At 35.3% G+C, this 19,521-nt stretch overlaps 1 protein-coding gene across 6 annotated transcripts in view; it reads right to left on the bottom strand.

Annotated features, from left to right (window-relative positions):
* Positions 1 to 19,521, bottom strand: part of SLC4A10 (solute carrier family 4 member 10) — a 215,419-nt gene that overhangs the window by 182,115 nt on the left and 13,783 nt on the right. For all 6 annotated transcript variants that reach the window (XM_032880287.1, XM_032880288.1, XM_032880291.1 and 3 more), the window contains exon 2: positions 5,665 to 5,746. In XM_032880287.1, the coding sequence (XP_032736178.1) occupies positions 5,665 to 5,746 (82 nt within the window). The remainder of the gene's footprint in view (positions 1 to 5,664; positions 5,747 to 19,521) is intronic.

Below are 19,521 nucleotides of genomic sequence, written 5' to 3'. Positions count from 1 at the left end.
TTGAATGTTGGTTATATAACAATGTGAATATACTTAACATTACTGAACTGTATACTTAGAAATGGTTAAAATGGTAAATTCTATGTTGTGGGTTTTTTGGTTTGTTTTTAGCAAGAAAAAAGTATTCTAAAAATTTGTGCAAAAAACAATCCAGTTGTTGGTAGTATTGCCTTGACTGGAAATTGATCAGTTCAATCAAAATTACCAAAATAATAGCATGTCATCTGTAGCTCCTGAACTTTCTTCTCTTTATTATCATCTAGTTATTAATAGGACATGCTACTTTAAGATGTTCACCATTAATTTATTCTTATACTTGCAGAAGATACATGGTCCTATCTGGAAAAAAATTATCAAATCTTTAAAAAGTGCAGGAATAAATTGTGAAAAAGAGCAGGACCAGGGTGGACCATGAAGAAAGAATCAAGGTGAGTAAAACTGAAAGGGCACTTGGTTATTTTTATGGTGCCAGTGGAAACTGACCCCACCTATCCATCCATCCATCTATCATGGAGTTTCAGACTCAGCACAGTGTGACACTCTCATACTGTCCTTTCCACAGGTTTGCTAGGAAACAGACTCTGGAACCCATCTGTCTTGTCAAGGCTTCCAACATACCTGCCCCTTCTTGTTCATTCTGTTGATAAAATGAAACAATGTAATGTTCGGCAGAATATCTACTCAGTTCAAATCTTTTCAGACTCTATTAGACGAAAGGTAGGAGACTTAACACAGCCCTGGAGCAAGACCATACATGTTATACTTCTGGTAGTCCTTCTTGATAGTAATAGATAAAAATGCATTTGCCAGATCAAGAGCTGCATACCACAGGGCTTGGTATGTGGCCTTGTCAACCTGCTCTGAGAAGATTCCAATTCTGACAGAGCAGTTGCAATTGATGCTACCACTTGGCTGTGTTTGCAGTCATCCACTTCATCCACTACCATTCTCTACAATTTGACAATTTCTGCAATGGCCAGACTGGTAAATACTTTATGACTTTAAAAATGACATTAGGGGCACCTGGGTGGTACAGTCATTTGGGTATCTGACTCTTGATTTCAACTCAGTCATGATCTCAGAGTTGTGGGATCAAGATCCACATCAAGATCCACATGGGGCCTCGTGCTCAACAGGGAGTTTGCTTGGGAATCTCTCTCTCCCTTTGCCCCTCCCCTCGCTCATGCTCTCTCTTTCTCTCTCACATTAATTAACTAATTGATTAATTAAAGATGGCACTAATCTCTGGCATTTTCTGTCACGTGCAATGCTGATTTTCATATACTCGCATGGTCAAGGCAAGTTAGTTTGGGAGCATTCTCTCCCACTATGACAGTTCTCAGCCTCATAGGCTAAGACACCAATGTAAAGGTTCTGTCAGTGACCAAGTAGGTACGTCTACTGGTACTGTTCAGGGTGCAGGAAAATGATGAATGAGTGAGTCAGATTCCTCAGCAAACAGACTCTGAAATAGAGATTTGTGTTCAGAGAGTTGACTGAGGAAAGCTGTCAGCAATAACACCTGTGCAGAAATATGGGCAGCAGCATTTGGTACAGAAAGAAGTTGAATTGTGGTACAGAAGCAATACAATCCTCCACTGATTCCATGGGGGTGGGGGGACTTTGAGGCTGAGACCACCCTTCAGAGCTGTAACACATTGAGGCAAGGGGCAAGGCCCTTATACTCCTTCCCTGATCATTCATTGAATTCAATGTGCTACGCGGGAGGCAGCTCCCATAGCAAGAGACAGCTCCTTTCAGCAGAGGGTAATTTCTGGGGAAGAGCTCAGCTGTGGGGCAAGAGCAGGCAACAACATGGCAACCAGGGAAATAAGCACCGCAACCCTTAAGAGGGGGTTTTGGTGGTCCTGGTAACATCCACTACTAATTCCCAAATTTGGCAAGTAAAAAGCAACACATAAAAATACTGCATGGCATACCTACACTAAAAAGATATTCACGATTTACCTAAAATTCAAACATAACTGAGCATTGTCTATTTTATCTCGCTACTTTGTGCACCATACATGTATTAAAAGGCCAGTAGAAGAAGGAATTTCAAGGGTATTAATGCATTTCTCTTTTGTAATCTTATACTTTGTACAGTACTAACCCCACATGGACAGGAGAGACCAAAAATAAGAATTGGTTAGCCTCGACAATTTTTGCTCCACTCACCAATCCTGACTTGGTCTAATTATAGGGATTCAAGGCCGCTCACTACATTTTACCATAGGAAACAGAAATAAGCTTAGGAAGAACACTAGCAGTTTTAAGGAGGGCGCATTGTGGGAAAGAGAGCACACAGTATACAGACAGGGAAAGAACTGGAGCAGTGGCAGTGGGAATGAAAGGGAAGATATGAGAAGAGCCACCCCTGAGATAGATTCAAAGAATTTACTAACTGTATGAGACAGAAATACAGAAGGTGAGCGGAATGTAACAACATTGTATGTTCTTGATTTTAGATAATAGGAAAAAAAGAGAGGATATGGTAAAGATACACATAAAAAAATACTTAAATAGGTTTGAAAGGATAAAATTTATATTTGACACACTATTCACCTGAATGTATAATATATGTGAATCCATTAACTAATATACTATACCAAGATGTTGATATTGATCAAGTGATCATTTTCCATTAAACATATTTTACCTGAGACTTCATAGATATTTTTAAACACCTAGCATTTCTACAAGCTGTGCACAGGATGTTAAATTATACTGGGAATTCTATTAGCTATTAATAATTCTTATATATCCATAATTCCTGTAAACACTAATTTTCAAATTTAAAATCTTAACTGATGAAAGAGTTTATAAAATGTGTGTTTTTCTTCCACAGCAATTCCTAACTTTATTTTATTTAAAATAAATATCTGTAGGTTTTATTTACATTACTTAAGAGTTATTAAAATGTGGAACTCTGGTCTTTTTCCTTAATTACAAAAAAAGAGAAACTACTGCCCATGTTACCCTCAGCAATGCTGTCTTTCTATCTGGCACTCTCCCCTTTACCCGTTTTATATTATGCTGATTTTTCCAATTCAGTTGATTTTTCCTGAATCACGATATTCAACACGTTGTCCCTGCATTATTTTCTGAATCAGAGTAATCAATCCAGGAACCACTAACAGATCTATTAATTCTTTGCGTGCAACATAGCAGAATCCCATATAACATCCTCAGATGCTAGGATGTTTATCTACTTAACACAGCTGGGAGCAGAGCAAATACTGAGAAAGTAAAATAAGTCTTTCTTATTTTAGTTCAAAATTCTAAAATGTAGAAATTCTAAATGTAATGTTACATTGCATTCTATGATATTAATTTTAATCACCAGTGACTTAGCCACAATTATTCACTTCTGGGATTAAAATGCCCACTATAGACACCAAAAAACAAAACAAAATCTGACTTATCCATTTGTGTTTGCCTATCAGAAATCTCTTTTAATAACCATAATACACCCTCACCTGAATACCATCCCCAGTAAGAGAAAATACATGTAATACATGTTGATACAATAATTAAAATAAACATATTAAATCCTATTTTTGTACTATATATTTTCCATCCAAAGGAACAGTCAGTATTTTATTGTAATTATTTATAAATTGTCCACTGTTAGCTTTCGATTATCTGTGTGCAGATTATCCATCACAATCTTTAAACCCAAGATGGCTTTTTCCTGTAATTATGTTTTTAGACTAACTTCCTGCTTTATTGGGTTTTCTTACAGGTGTTTACTGAATACAAGCATAACTTAAGACCTAAGTAAGAAGGTAAATATGCTGCTGGGAAAAAATGTAATATAAAGGCATTTCAAATCCAAGGAGATGTTATCTTTATAGTCTCCATTATCAGTTTAGAATTTTCAAGTTTCAGCTCTCTTCAATTCTTGTAATGAATATGGATAGCATAGCAAATCATTATGCCCACCCAGTAAGTACAACTTTCCTGGACCTGGATATTTTCTGTGCACCAAGCAAAACGTCAAGTACTGAGTAGGTATAGTTGTTGAAAATTTATTCTAAATATTATATCAATCCTTCTGTTGCTTAATTGTTGTAGCTAAAGACCTAAGAACTATGAATTTTACTGTAATTTAATTAGTTACCTGACAATGCTTAGGGGGAATACTCCTTACTTCTCAGCTGTAGTGGATTATTAAGAACTATCTCTGATTATTTTTACTTACAATTACTTCGGTTTTACTTTTTAACCAAAAGAAAAATATCACATACCTTGTATCCCACTAATAATAATTTCTCATAAAAAATTAAAATGAAATAATAATGTGTATATGTTAAATTGTGGTTCAGTAATAACCATCAAGACTTATGTGAGTCCTAAGCCAGGTACTATTCTAAGTATTTTCCCCTTGATTCTTATAAAAATTTTATGAAACATATTCCATTGTTGCCCTTGTTTTTTTATTTTTTAAATTTAATTTTTTTTATTTGAATATAGTTGACACACAGTATTACATTAGTTTTGGTAATTATAGCATAATGATTGGACAAATTTTATACATTATACAATGCTCACAAGTATAGCTACCATCTGTCACCATACAATACTATCATGATATCACTGACTATATTCTCTATTCTGCGCCTTTTATTTCTGTGACTTACTCATTCCATAACTGGAAGCCTATATCAACCACTCCCCTTTACCCATTTTGCCCCTTCCACAAACATCAGTTTATTCTCTGATTCTGCTTTTTGTTCGCTTGTTTATTCATTTGTTTCTTTTTTAGATTCCACATAGGAGTGAAAACATATCTTATTTAGTCTGACTTACTTCACTTTTTACCCTGTAGGTCCATCCATGCTGTCAGAAATGATCCTACTCTTTGGATGTCTGTGTAATATTCATGTGTGTGAGTGTGTCTGAGTGTGTGTGTGTGTGTGTGTGTGTGTGTGTGTGTGTGATATCTTCCTTATCCATTCGTGTATCAATGAACAGTTAGGCTGCTTCCATATCTTGGCCACTGTTATCCTTACCTTAACAACTGAGAAAACTGAGATGTAGAGAAATTAACTGGCTGAAGTTTCCATAGTACATAAGGGGAAGAACTGGTATTTTAATCCAGGACAGTTTGGTTTCAGATCCCATACACTTCACTACTAGATCATACCACCCCCCACTTGACTTATCTGACTTTCCTATTGAAAAGAACACACACAAATGGTGCCTCCACCTCCCTCTCATACATATCTGAGTAAAACTCGTATGTCAGTTGTCTTTAACTCCCTTCTAGTGACAGCCTAGTCTGACAACATAGGCTGGATTAGATGCCCTTCTTGTCCTATTCTCACCTCTCACATAGCACCTAATATACTGGTCTGTCACAACCTTCCCCAACTGATGGTAATTCCTGAAGCAATGATTACTGAAAGACTTGCACACAACACAGTGTCTGGAATATTCAATAAATGTCTGTTGGATGAATGGATACTCCTCAGTGTTTGTAGGTCTTCCTGTTCACATTTCAGGCTGCATTAAAACAATCATATCCACAACCCACCACCACCACCATTACGCTGCTATCAATTTTTGCAGTTCTCCAGACTGTGGCAAATTACATATTTCTCTTTGAAACACTATGGGGAAGCATAACAAAAACTATCCCAAGGGGGGGAAAGGTCTTACCTTCTAAATCTTCTTTCTCAAAGTGTGTTTTGAGAATAGAACGAGTTCCACCTCTATCCACAACTGCCTCTTCATCATTTCTCTGTAGAATGGGAAGAAAGAAGATTAAATGACTTTACAGTAGTTCCTCTTTATCCATGGGGACACTTTTCAAGAACCCTGTGGATGCCTGAAATGACAGGTAACACCAAACTCTATATAAACTACATTTTTTGCTATATATACATACCTACAATAAAGTATAATTTTTAAATTAGGCACAGTAAGAGTTTAACAATAATAATAATAGTGAAATAGAACAATTATAATATGGTGTAATAAAAGTTATGTAAATGTGGTCTATTTTTTTCTCAAAATATTTTATCGTGCTATACTCATCCTTTTTATAATGATATGAGATGATAAAATGTCTATGTGATGAGATGAAGTGAGGTGAAAAATGCAGTCACTGTGACATAGCCTTAGGCTACTATGGACCTTCTGATGGTATGTCAGAAGGAACATCATCTGCTTCCTAACCATGACTGACCTCAGATCAATGAAACCAGGGAGAGCAAAACCACAGATAAGAGTGGACTAATATACATATATTCTCTTAAGTTCAGAGAATAAACAATAATATAATCTAATATTTTAGGAGTTTAATTCAATAACTTAAACCTACTTGTACACAACTATTCTATTTGATTACCAAGTGTTAGTTTAAAAAGAAAAAGACTAAAATTAAGTTGACCATATATTCAGAGAAGGAATGTAATTTGATTTTCCATAAAATCAAAGGTAGTCATACATTCCAGTTGCCATCATTTGGTAGTGAGATGAAAAACAGAAAATGGTTATCCTGACAATTTAGTAACATGCATTTTTATCTCTGAGAAAGAATTCTTGTTAACAAGATGACATTTTGAACTATACAAGGAAAACATGGAAATCATTAATATTAACACTACTAATGCTATGGCAAGGTGAAATGATTCCACTGCCATTTAAAATAAGGTTGGCGAGATCTAATCTTTTGAAAGCAATTAGTAGTAATTATTAGGTAAACTACAATTCTAATTACTTTGCTTCAATATAACATTTTATTCAAACTAAACTTTTAATTATAATCATATACATTAAAGCTTCATTTAGTTTGTGTGTGTGTATATATATATGTGTGTGTGTATATATATATATATATATATTTTTTTTTGTTACTTATTTAGAATGGCTGGTTGGAGACTCTCTTCTTAACATTGTACACATGCTCAAAATGATACACTCACGCATTTGGTACTCAGTAAAATAATGGAGGAAGGATAAATATAATCCATTTAACCATGAAGGAATGAAAAAATACAGAATACTGAGCAAAGTGAAATACAGATTATTTCCAAATTTTTTTATTGTGAGCACCTATGTAAAAATTGCCTTAAAAGTGAACGCTGAACACAAAGGAGAAATGAAAAGGTAGACTAAAGAAAAATGAATCTTTCAACATCTATTTCTAAGCCTGTTCTTGTATTTGACTAGTAGAAAAATTATACATTTGTTTCTTCTTTGAAAGCTTTTTAATTCCCAGACATAATCTTGATGAAGATTTGGCCTCCATGTCTTATAAATCAGTATTGTCAACTGTAGAATTACTGACTACAGACATATTTCAACTTAGAAATATCAGCTCTTATGTGCTTCACATGCAGGAAAAACTTATAGTAGAATAACGTGTTTTATAGCCTTAGTCCTCTGTCTTTCAGACAACATGGGCTGAGACAGGTCAGGGCGAAGTGTCTGAAATCAGAGTGAAAAAGCCTATCCTACAAATGAAAGAATAAGGGAAATTAAGATAGGACTCAGAGCCTACTACTCTTGTGTTTGGCAAAGTTTAAAAATCTGTTGGTCTGAGCAAAATAGCAATAGAAAAGACTAAAGAATTATACGTTTATAAAATTTTCCTGAACCAGACAAATGCAAGTTACAGCCTCCTTAGAATCTGTTCTTGATACATTTACAAATCACATTTATCCTCTGTGCAGGACACATTCAAATATATGTCACATTGGAATGTATCTCTGCCCTCTGGAGTGTTATTTGGAAGAACACCAAGAGCTAAGTCATGCATCCATGTTCAGAGATCAGAAGAAGCATGATTCCACTATATCTCACAATGGCAGTCTCTTAAAAAGAGCAAAATCAAAAGGTTTAATTAGAATATAAGAAGATATTTCCCCCATACGATAAAATATTTAATTCTTATTTCAAAGGCCTAAATCAATTTTCAACTGATACAAAATGGTTTTTCTCCTTATTATAATATAGCATATAAGATCTCCACACACAAAAGATAATTCTACTAAATAACTAGTGTTAAGATATCGAGATAAAATGAAACTTTGCAGCAGAAGTAGAAGTGGAATCTAAATAGAAATAATTGGGGTGCCTGGGTGGCTCAGTGGGTTAAAGCCTCTGCCTTCAGCTCAGGGCATGATCCCAGGGTTCTGGGATCGAGCCCTGAATCGAGCCCTGCATCGGGCTCTCTGCTCAGCGGGGAGCCTGCTTCCTCCTCTCTCTCTCTCTGCCTGCCTCTCTGCCTACTCATGATCTTTGTCTGTCAAATAAATAAATAAAATCTTTAAAAATAAATAAACAAATATAAGTAGTTGATTATTTAATTACATTATGAATTCCAAGTAGACATGCCCTAATTTTAATGTTTCATTAAGAAAAAAAAAAAACTTGAAACTAGAATATGAATGTAACTCAGTGTAAGTGACTCATTTTGCATTTTCATATAACTTTACATTCTCTCCAGATAGGCCATAGAAACATCAAATGTATAATCTTTTATGCTGAAAATTCCCAAGATACAACTTAACACCAATACATATACTGAAATTCCTCTACTTTGGTTATAGTTCAAAATATAATTTCAATATTATTGAAAAATTTTACTGGAGTGCTCCCTTTCCTCCTATTACCAAGAGCAAGTAAACATGGGTGTGATGAAGAGAATCCAGGTTGTGCAACAATCCCAAATATACCAGTAAGAACATTTTTATTTCAGTTTGTACTGTTACCCTTTGCAGATTTGTTGAACATCAAATACATTAATGTACCCAAATGTCCGTATGTATTTACTCACTGAGAACAAATTTTAGCATCCTGTAGAGAGAGAGAAAACACGTAAATCTATTACATTGCCATTCAATACAATTGACCCTTGTTACACTACTGGGTAAACATTTTTAAGATGATTTGTTCCAGTAAATAGTACAAAACAATGTTTTAAAATTTTTGTTGGGGGGGGGCATGACACATAGTGAGAGAAATATACTTAACAGAGTCACATATTTATTTATATATATGTAATCAAAACAAGTTTCACAAACCAACATTTACCCTAACTATAAACAATGCAGTATGATATCTTCTATTCCAGGGTATTCTATTTCATTTTAAAAACACTAGTCACTATCCTTTAATTTTTTTTCCATTTTATTTTGTTTATTTTTGGTATTCCAAAATTTATTGTTTATGCACCACACCCAGTGCTCCATGCAATAGTGCCCTCCATAATACCCACCACCAGGCTCACCCATCCCCCACTCTCCTCCCCTCCAAAACCCTCAGTTTGTTTCTCTGAGTCCACAGTCTCTCATGGTTTGTCTCCCCCTCCGAATTCCCCCATTTCACTTCTCCTCTCCACCTCCCAATGTCCTCCGTGTTATTCCTTATGTTCCACAAGTAAGTGAAACCATACGATATTTGACTCTCTCTGCTTGACTTATTTCATTCAGCATAATCTCTTCCAGTCCCACTCATGTTGATATAAAAGTTGGGTATTCATCCTTTCTGATGGAGGCATAATACTCCATTGTATATATGGACCATATCTTCTTTATCCATTTGTCCATTGAAGGGCATCTTGGTTCTCTCCACAGTTTGGTGACTATGGCCATTGCTACTATGAACACTGGGGTACAGGTGGCCCTTCTTTTCATTACATCTGTATCTTTGGGGTAAATGCCCAGTAGTGCAATTTCAGGGTCATAGGGAAGCTCTATATGTAATTTCTTAAGGAATCCCCATACTGTTTTCCAAAGTGGCTATACCAACTTGCATTCCCACCAACAGTGTAAGAGGGTTCCCCTTTCTCCACTTCTCCACATCTCCAACACTTGTTGTTTACTGTCTTGTTGATTTTGGCCATTCTAACTGGTGTAAGGTGTTATCTCAATGTGGTTTTGATTTGAATCTCCCTGATTGCTAATGATGATGAACATTTTTTCATGTGCCTGTTAGCCATTTGTATGTCTTCTTTGTAGAAGTGTCTAAATTTATTTCAGTACGTAGAAATGAGTTGTGACCTGCAATTTGGAAAACACTGATACAGACTATGGCCCTGAAACAGTAACAGGAACCAAGTCACACAGAAATCACATCTTCATCACATCTTAAATTCATTTATGTAGGCCTTTAACCAAATGAACAAACAATACTATACTTTTCAAATCAGCATTTTTCCATTTTTAAAGTTTCTGTCATTTTAAGTGTAGGGACATATTATTATAATTGCATATATCACATATCTTCTGCAAACTATTTTTGTTTTGTTTTTCTTTCCACCAGGAAAGTAAATAGTTTGCTCTTCCTAGTTCCACTTAAGTACTTTTCCCCATGTCTTCCCAAGAAAGAAGTAACAAATACTATTATCTATGGTCCCCTCCAGTTAAACCCTGCTTATGACTAAATTGAATTTATACTCAGCTATTTTAAAGGCAAACTCCATATAACTGGCATAACCCAAACACATTTTATAATTTTCTATAATTTGATTACTTCTAAACATTAAGACATTGGTGTTTTGAATACAAATGTAATTTGGGAATATTTCTACCTCCAAGGAAAGTTTTTAGAGGGAAGAGTTTCACTGTCATTATTTTTACTGAACAATTACTAGAGAGCAAGAGCAGAAAAAAAGAGCTTTCTAGCTCAGCTCTCACCTTTGAAGTGACCTTGAATCAGTCCACTCCCTCGTGAAAGAGCAACTAATATGGGCTGGCACATTTAAGGGTTAAAATAGTCAGATAAAGATATCAACAATTTCTTCTAGAATTCTTTGAAAATAGCATTAAGCTCTCTATGAATGTACAAAAAATACATTTTTCTGATTTACCATAACTCTTGAGCACAGTCTTTTTTTTTTTTAAAGATTTTATTTATTTATTTGACAGAGATCACAACTAGGCAGAGAGGCGGAGAGAGAGAGAGGAGGAAGTAGGCTCCCCGCAGAGCAGAGAGCCCAATGTGGGGCTCAATCCCAGGACCCTGGGATCATGACCTGAGCTGAAGGCAGTGGCTTTAACCCACTGAGCCACCCAAGTGCCCCTTGAGCACAGTCTTCACAGAAATACTCTTTCCTAATTTTATAAAACAAAGTCTAACAGTAATCCTATGCAAGACAATTCAAACTTTTCACATCCTTTTGATAATTCTCACCTGAGAATGGGTTAATAGAAGAGAAAGTAGTTAATTTTCATTTCAGTACTCTTTCTTCCTTAGAACTATTTATTATATCAACTTTTTAAAAATAACCATTTCCTCAGTAAATGATACTGAGAAAACTGGACAGCTACATGCAAAAGAATAAAATTGAACCACCTTTAACACCATACACAAAAATAAATTCAATATGGATTAAAGACCTAAATGTGAGACCATAAAAATCCAGAAAAGAAGAGAAGCAGTAATTTCTCTGAACCATACAAACATTTTTCTGAACTATACAAACATTTTTCTAGATTTGTCTCCTAAGCAAGGGGAACAAAAGCAAAAACAAACTACTGGGACTGCATCAAAATAAAAAGCTTTTGCACAACAGAGAAAACCATCAACAAAACAAAAGGGCAACCTACTGAATGGAAGAATATATTTGCAAAAGATATATCCAACAAGGGGTTAAGGTCCAAAATATATAAATAACTTATACAACTCAACACCAAAAACGAAATCTGATTTAAAATGCGCAGAAGCAGGCACCTGGGTGGCTCAGTCAGTTGAACATCCACTCTTGGCTTTGGCTCAAGTCATGATCTCTCTCTCTCTTTCTCTAAAATAAATAAATAAATCTTGAAAGAAAATGGGCAACAGGCCTGAATTGACATTTTTTCCAAAGAAGACATACGAATACCCTACAGACACAGACATGAAAATATGTTCAATAGAGCTAATCATCAGGGAAATGAAAACCAAAATCACAATGAGATATCATCTTACACCTGTTAGAATAGGTAAAATCAGAAAGGCAAGAAATAACAAGTGTTAAAGAAGACGTAGAGAAAAAAGGAAGCCTCATATACTCTTGATGTGAATGTAAATTGGTACAGCTCTATGGAAAACAGTATGGAGATTCCTCAAAAATTTGAAAATAGAATTACTATATGATCCAATAACTCCACTACCAGGTATTTACACAAAGAAAATAAAACACTAATTCGAAAAGATATATGCACCCCTATGTTCATCGCAGCATTATTTGCAATAGCTAAGATATAGAAGAACTCTAAGTGTCCATCAATAGACAAATGAGTAAGGAAGATATGTAATGAAATATTACATAGTCATAAAAAAGGATGGGATATTGCTATTTGAGACAACATGAATGGACCTAGAGGGAATTTATGTTAAATGAAATGAGTTAGACTAAGAAAGACAAATACCATATGATTTCACTTGTAGTGGAACCTTTAAAAATGAATAAACAAACAAAAAGCAAAATCAGACCTATAAATACTGATGGTTGCCAAAGGGTAGGTGGGTAGGGGATGGGCAAAATGGATGAAGGGGAGTGGAAGATACTGGCTTCCAGTTATGGAATGAATAAACCATGGAAATAAAAGGTACAGCATAAGGAATATAGTCAATGATATTGTAATAGGGACGTATGGTGACAGATGGTAGCTACACTTGCGGCAAACATAGCATAATGTAAAAACTTGTCAAATCACTGAAACTAATGTAACATTGTGTGTCAACTATACTCAAAGTTTTAATAAAGCAACCACATTTTCTGACTTTCTGTTAGTTATTAGGATAATATGGTATGCTATATATGCCACTAGCCATTATAGAACCTCTTTCCACTCCTCTTTTCCACCATGTTCTATGTCTTTGTGGACTGCATCACCAGGTCCCCCAGCTATCTAGCTGTCTCCTGAGCTCAGCCAATGAGAGAATGAGACTGGATGGTGGGAACAAGAGATATGGGCCTTGTTGAGCCATAAGTTGGCAATGGCTGTATTCCTCTATCACAGACAGTATCTTGTCATCTACTCCCCTACAGTTCTAGATCTCGCCAGTTTACATTAACTATTCCCACATCTTGCAGCTTCAGGCCTAGAAATAGTGACAGTTTTCTGTTGCTGCCAGTTCCTGGGATTTCATCAACTCTGTTGATTTCCCTTTATCCTGCTTATTCCTTTAAAAAATAGTCCCTTCATTAAACTTTTTATCACGCTTTTCAAGTGACATTTCCTGCTGTGACCCTAACCTAAACATATATGTCATGTTTAATGACTAAAATCCATGACATTAAATTTTGTGGAAATGGACTTATAATCAAAATGGCAACCTAAATACAAACTTTAACTAGGAAATATCTATCAAAAAAAAAATACTGTTGAATGAAGGGTAAAGGATAAAATGGTGGGAAACAGACAGTGAGTCATCAAAGAACTCTCAATAGGCATGATTAATTCAAGAATAATTAATTTCTGAAAGAAATGAAAAAGAAGACATAAAATAAAGTTCTAGATGTGTGAAAGGGAGTGGAAAAAGAATAATTAATCAAGTAGGAGTATTTTACACTTGCAAAGAATGTTCCCAATAACTCAAGAAATGTAGATATGCATTTCTACCCATGAGGTGTCTTTTTTTTGCCTTTTCAAAATATTTTCTTTAATATCATAAAATATTTTCATGACAAAGTGACCTAATAAACACACAGGCACCAAAGTGCTTTTATTTTTAATTATTTTTTTTTATTTTTTTATAAACATATAATGTATTTTTATCTCCAGGGGTACAGGTCTGTGAATCGCCAGGTTTACACACTTCACAGCACTCACCATAGCACATACCCTCCCCAGTGTCCATAACCCCACCCCCCCTCTTCCGGCCCCTCTCCCCGCAGCAACACTCAGTTTGCTTTGTGAGACTGAAAGTCACTTATGGGCACCAAAGTACTTTTTGATAAGATTATCCTTCTAACTCCAGCCCCCACTCCCACATCGAGGTAGGTGTGAGATTGGAGAAATAAATACAGCAGATGGTAAAGATGGGAAAAAAATTGATGAAAAATATGGAATATAATATTTTGCTTGGTTATTTTTCTATGTTGCAACAAAACAAAACATTTTTAGTGCAAACAGTTAATTTTTCCTCTTCTCCATTCAAGTATGATGGAGAAAAAAATTACCTTTTTAACTCAGTTTACAGGGTCTCTCTCAAACTATGGATTAGTATCTTGGTTAATATAAATGAAACATTTTCCACTACTGATTTAATGAGAAAAAATATATAGACACACATATTTTATAAACATGATCTGAGAGCTAAATTTTAAGTGTTCATTATTTTTATTACTTTTTACTTTAAATTATGAAATTAAGAAAACAGAACATTAACACTTGGATTCAGTGTTAATATTCAATATACGCATCTGTATTTACCCTAAAGGATATTTTTTCATTACCATGTAAGTTAAAGTATTATACAAGCATAAAAAGTCAACCATTTAATCTCTAATTTTACTATGCTCTATTAAATAGAACAAGAGATATGAAAGCATCATGTCAGAAACTAACATATCATAAGAGTTCAATAAATGCTAGTCAAAATGGAATCTAAGCATAATCCAAGTCTAACTTTGAAATTCATTTCACATATTATATTTTCATAAAATAAATAAACCTACCTATTTACTAGGACATTGCTTTGAAGCCGGGTATTTAGAATCCAGTATCCACTCTAAAATGTAGACTATACCATTTCATGGCAATACAAGTTAAACCTGTCTTATATACTGTGTTAATTAAGTCATAGGAAATATTTATTCTAAAGTAGCCTAGGGACACCTGGGTGGCTCAGTTGGTTGAGCATCCGACTCCTGGTTTCAGCTCAGGTCATGATCTCAGTGTCCTGGGATGCAACCCCAGGTCAGGCTCTGACTCTGCACTCAGCATGGAGTCTGCTTGGGATTCTCTCTCCCTCTCCCTCTGCCCCTCCTATTCATTCTCTCTCTCTCTCACATAAATAAATCTTTTTAAATTTTGTTTAAAAAATAAAGTAGCCCAATAATCACTCTTTCCTCATTCCTATGTATTTTTAACAAAGAGTCAGTTGAGTGCCTTTCCAAAATACTGAGTTGAGGAGACGGCAGTTGGGTTTCATTTACTTACACAAAGTAAATGTGTTATTTCCTCTTTATTTTTTTTTTAAGATTTTGAGAGAGACAGACATACAGAGAGAGCACAAGCAGGAGGAGAGGCAAAGAGAGAGGGAGAAGCAAACTCCCTGCTGAGCTGGGAGCTTAATGTGGGTAACCCAGGACCCCAGGATCATGACCTGAGCCAAAGGCAGATGCTTAACCATCTGAGCCACCTGTTATTTCATCTTTAAGGATGTAAGGAAAAAAATGGAACTGAGGATAAGAGTTGAAGAATAAAATGCTATTAGAGGAATAGGGCTAAGAAGGCATAAACTATATCATCATGTAAAAATTTCAAGATTTTTCTCATCTCATTTACTTGGAACACTCCACCCATGTAAACCTTAAAGACCAGTTGGTGGACTACACAGGTAAGTCATTAAATTTAAAATCTTCTAATGGTAAGTTATTTCTGGCTCAGGGTTAACTTCATCAGCATATACAGTATTGTTATTATTACTGCCACTGTAACCTAAAGAATACTAGCTCTCCTACTGGGCCTAACATCTGACGGTTTAAGGATAAAAAGTGTTTGAAAAGTTAAGACCAGTTTTGATTAGCTGATAGTATTTTAAAAGGCACTGATACATGTGTAACTGAGTTCCTGCTTGTTTGCCCACCTTATCCCCTCAATTTGTTTTGAATTATGGATGATTCCTGCCTTTTTCTTAAGAGTCCTGCTAGAGCCTCAGTTCTGCACATGAACCCAATTTGTACCCAGAAAATAATATTAACAGCTGCTAGATATCCTTATTGTTGCTTCCTGCTGTCTTTTCTCTCTTCATGTTGCTTGCTCGTAAGTGTCCTACAAGGCTCCATCTGTCTTGTAGACCTTCCTTCATTTGTCCCGCTGTATCCTGCTTTAAGCATCTGACACATCTCCATGGGCTTATTTGGTGCTCAGGTTCAAGTTCTTGCTGGTAAAACTATCCCTCTGCTGCTGATGCTCCCATTTAGGAGGTCAAGAAAAATGCAATGTTGGATAAACACTGAGAGTATGCAAGTGGGGCTATACCTGAATTTAATTCTTGTTTCAGTTAACACCTAGTTGTGTGATTTTAGACATCTTATATAATCTGTATGTCAAGTGACTTATTAATACATGTAAAGTCCTTGAATTTCCTAATCAAGTTCTCAGTAAATGTTATTTTTATTACTATTATTTATATAATTCTCTGTATCATTAGGGCCACAAAAATTAAAAAACACTGTTGCTTCCCTCAAAGAACTTATAAGCTTCATAATAAGTACAACAACAATGGCATTATGAAAGAAATTCATATAGGTGACATTCAACCATAACAGTTACTATTTTTCTCCAAGAAAGTCAGTAAAGACTCCATTGAAAGAGATACTTGAGCTGAATTTTAAAAGATTATTGCATCTTTGTCAGGCAGACAAGGGGGCAAAGTAATAGTTCAGTCACAAGTATCAAGACAAAAGCCCGGTTATTTGAAGAAGGGTAAAAGAGATTAGTTAGACCCAGAGCAAGACTGGGTACTAAAATACCAAGCTACTGATTTTGTTCTCCTAACAATACAAATGCCTGGAAAGGAAACTTCTAAAATCCAGGACAAGAATCTTAATATGAAAATGTTGGACTTCTAAAAATTAGAAAAATAATATATATGATACTTATATATATATAATCCTTAAAATTGAAAACTCCATAGATGAGTAAAATAGTAGACTGGATAAATGATATACAAATTAGGGAAGTGGCAAAAAGATCTGAAAAAATTACATAGAATATAGCATAGAATGATAAGGATATGAAAAATATGAAATAGATAATTTTTAAAGATTTTATACATTTATTTGAGGGGGGAGAAAGAGTGAGAGAGAACGCACAAGTGGGGGGGAGGGGCAAAGGGAGAAAGAGAAGCAGACTCCCCACTGCGCAGGAAGCCCAGCTTAGGGCTTGATCCCGGGACCCAAAGATCATGACCTGAGCTGAAGTCAGACACTTAACTGGCTGAATCACCCAGGCGTCCCTAATATAGATAATTTTTTAAATGAGGATAATATGATAAAGTCTGACTTGAGGAAGAAGTACTATTTGAAAATAATAGGTGAAAAATTTCCAGAATTGATAAAATACATGAATCCACAGATTCAGGAATCACAGTGAATTACAAACAGGATAATTAAAGAATAATTTACACTTCTTCGTATCAAGTGAAACTGCAGAATTTCACATTTTAAAGCAGCAAAGGAAAAAGAAAAGATTACCTACATAGGAATGACAAACAAAAATAGAGGCCAGAAGACAGTAACACAATAGCATCAGAAAGCTAAAGAAAAATAACTGTAAATCTAGACGTGGATACCCAGCTAAGTTATCATTCAAGAAACCCACTTCAGATAAACAGATATTATAAGAATTTTTCACTAAGGCATCCTCTGTAAAAAGATTTCAAAGTACATACTTCAGAAAAAACAATGATCCCAGAAAGGATATCTGAGAAACAAGGAATTCTGAGCCAAAAAAACTGAACGATATAAACAAAAATAAAGAAAATAAAAATGAGTTTAAAAATCAACTTCGTGGGGCACCTGGGTGGCTCAGTGGGTTAAAGCCTCTACCTTTGGCTCAGGTCATGATCTAAGGGTCCTGGGATCGAGCCCCACATCAGGCTCTCTGCTCAGGAGGGAGCCTGCTTCCCTCTCTCTCTCAGCCTGCCTCTCTACCTACTTGTGATCTGTCTGTCAAATAAATAAATAAAATCTAAAAAAAAAAAAAAAAGACTTTATAAAAAAAAATCAACTTCGTGATTTCTAGAATCCTTTTTAGTTGTACAATAGCTGATTTCTTTTTATATTGTTTTCTGCTTCAGTGTTATTAAGGGTCATTTTTGGTTTGCATTCATGTAGCTATCTGTGCTTTAGCCTAAGATAATAACATTTATAATTCTTCCATATGTCAATACCCTTCTCCACTCCTGTCAGCCCAAATCCTGGCAGTTTTACTGATACACTATAGACTTATAATATCAATTAGTATCAATTATAAGAAGGGCATAAAATTATATATAGATATTTTAAAATATAAGTAGCAATTTTGTTCTTTTTAGAAAATTTTTAAATTCAATTTAATTAACATAGAGTGTATTATTAGTTTCAAAGGTAGAATTTAGTGATTCACCAGTTATTTATAACACCCAGTACTCATTACATCAAGTACCCTCCTTAATGCCCATCACTCAATTACCCAGTTACCCCTTTGCCCCACCCAATTCCCCTCCAGCAACTCTCAGTTTGTTTACTAGAGTTTAGAGTCTTATGGTTTGTCTCTCTGTTTTCATCTTTTTTTTTTTTAATTTCTTTTCAGCCTAACAGTATTCATTGTTTTTGTAGCACACCCAGTGCTCCATGCAATCTGTGCCCTCCCTAATACCCACCACCTGGTTCCCACAACCTCCCACCCCCCCCATCCCTTCAAAACCCTCAGATTGTTTTTCAGAGTCCATAGTCTCTCAGGGTTCACCTCCTGTTTTCATCTTATTTTATTTTTCTTTCCCTTCCCCATGTTCATCTGTTTTGTTTCCTTAAATTCCACATATGAGTGAAATCATGTGATATTTGTCTTTCTCTGACTGACTTATTTCATTTAGCATAATATCCTCTAGTTCCATCCATGTCACTGCAAATGATAAGATTTCATTCTTTTTTGTAGTCAGAGTAATAATCTATTTTTTATATATACCATACCTTCTTTATTTATCTGGGCTCTTTGCATATTTTGGCTATGGTGAACACTGCTGCTATAAACACTGGGGTGAATGTGACTCTTTGAATCACTATGTTTGCATCTTTTGGATAAATACCTAGGAGTGCATTTGCTGGGTCATAGGGTAGCTCTATTTTTAATTTTCTGAGGGAATGCATACTGTTTTCCAGAGTAGCTGCACCAGCTTGCATTACCACCAACAATATAAGAGAGTTCCCCTTTCTCTGTATTCTCACCAACATCTGTTGTTTCCTGAATTGTTAATTTTAGCCATTCTGACTGGTGTGACCTAATAGCTCGCTGTGGTTTTGATTTTTTTTTTTAAGATTTTATTTATTTATTTGAGAGAGAGAATATGAACAGGGGGAGGGGGAGGAGCATTGGGAGAGGGTGAAGGAGAAGCAGACTCCCCACTGACTGTGGAGCCCATTGCAGAGCTCATCCCAGGACCCCAAGAATATGACCCAAGCCGATATCAGACACTCAACTGCCTGAGCTACCAGGAGGCCCTAATTAGTAATTTTTACCATTTCCACAGTAAGTAAGGATTTGTTCTTTACAACTTCATAAGAATCTATGAAATTAGAGCACTACATAAGTATTTGGTCTCCTCATCATAAATTAGGACAGATCTGAGTTGGCCTACATACACATTAGT

Source organism: Lontra canadensis, unplaced genomic scaffold (assembly GCF_010015895.1).
Source record: "Lontra canadensis isolate GAN:19392208 unplaced genomic scaffold, GSC_riverotter_1.0 scaffold69, whole genome shotgun sequence".
Taxonomy (NCBI): Eukaryota; Metazoa; Chordata; class Mammalia; order Carnivora; family Mustelidae; genus Lontra; species Lontra canadensis.
The sequence above is the reverse complement of the archived record's forward strand: the minus strand, read 5'-3'. Positions and strand labels throughout refer to the sequence as shown.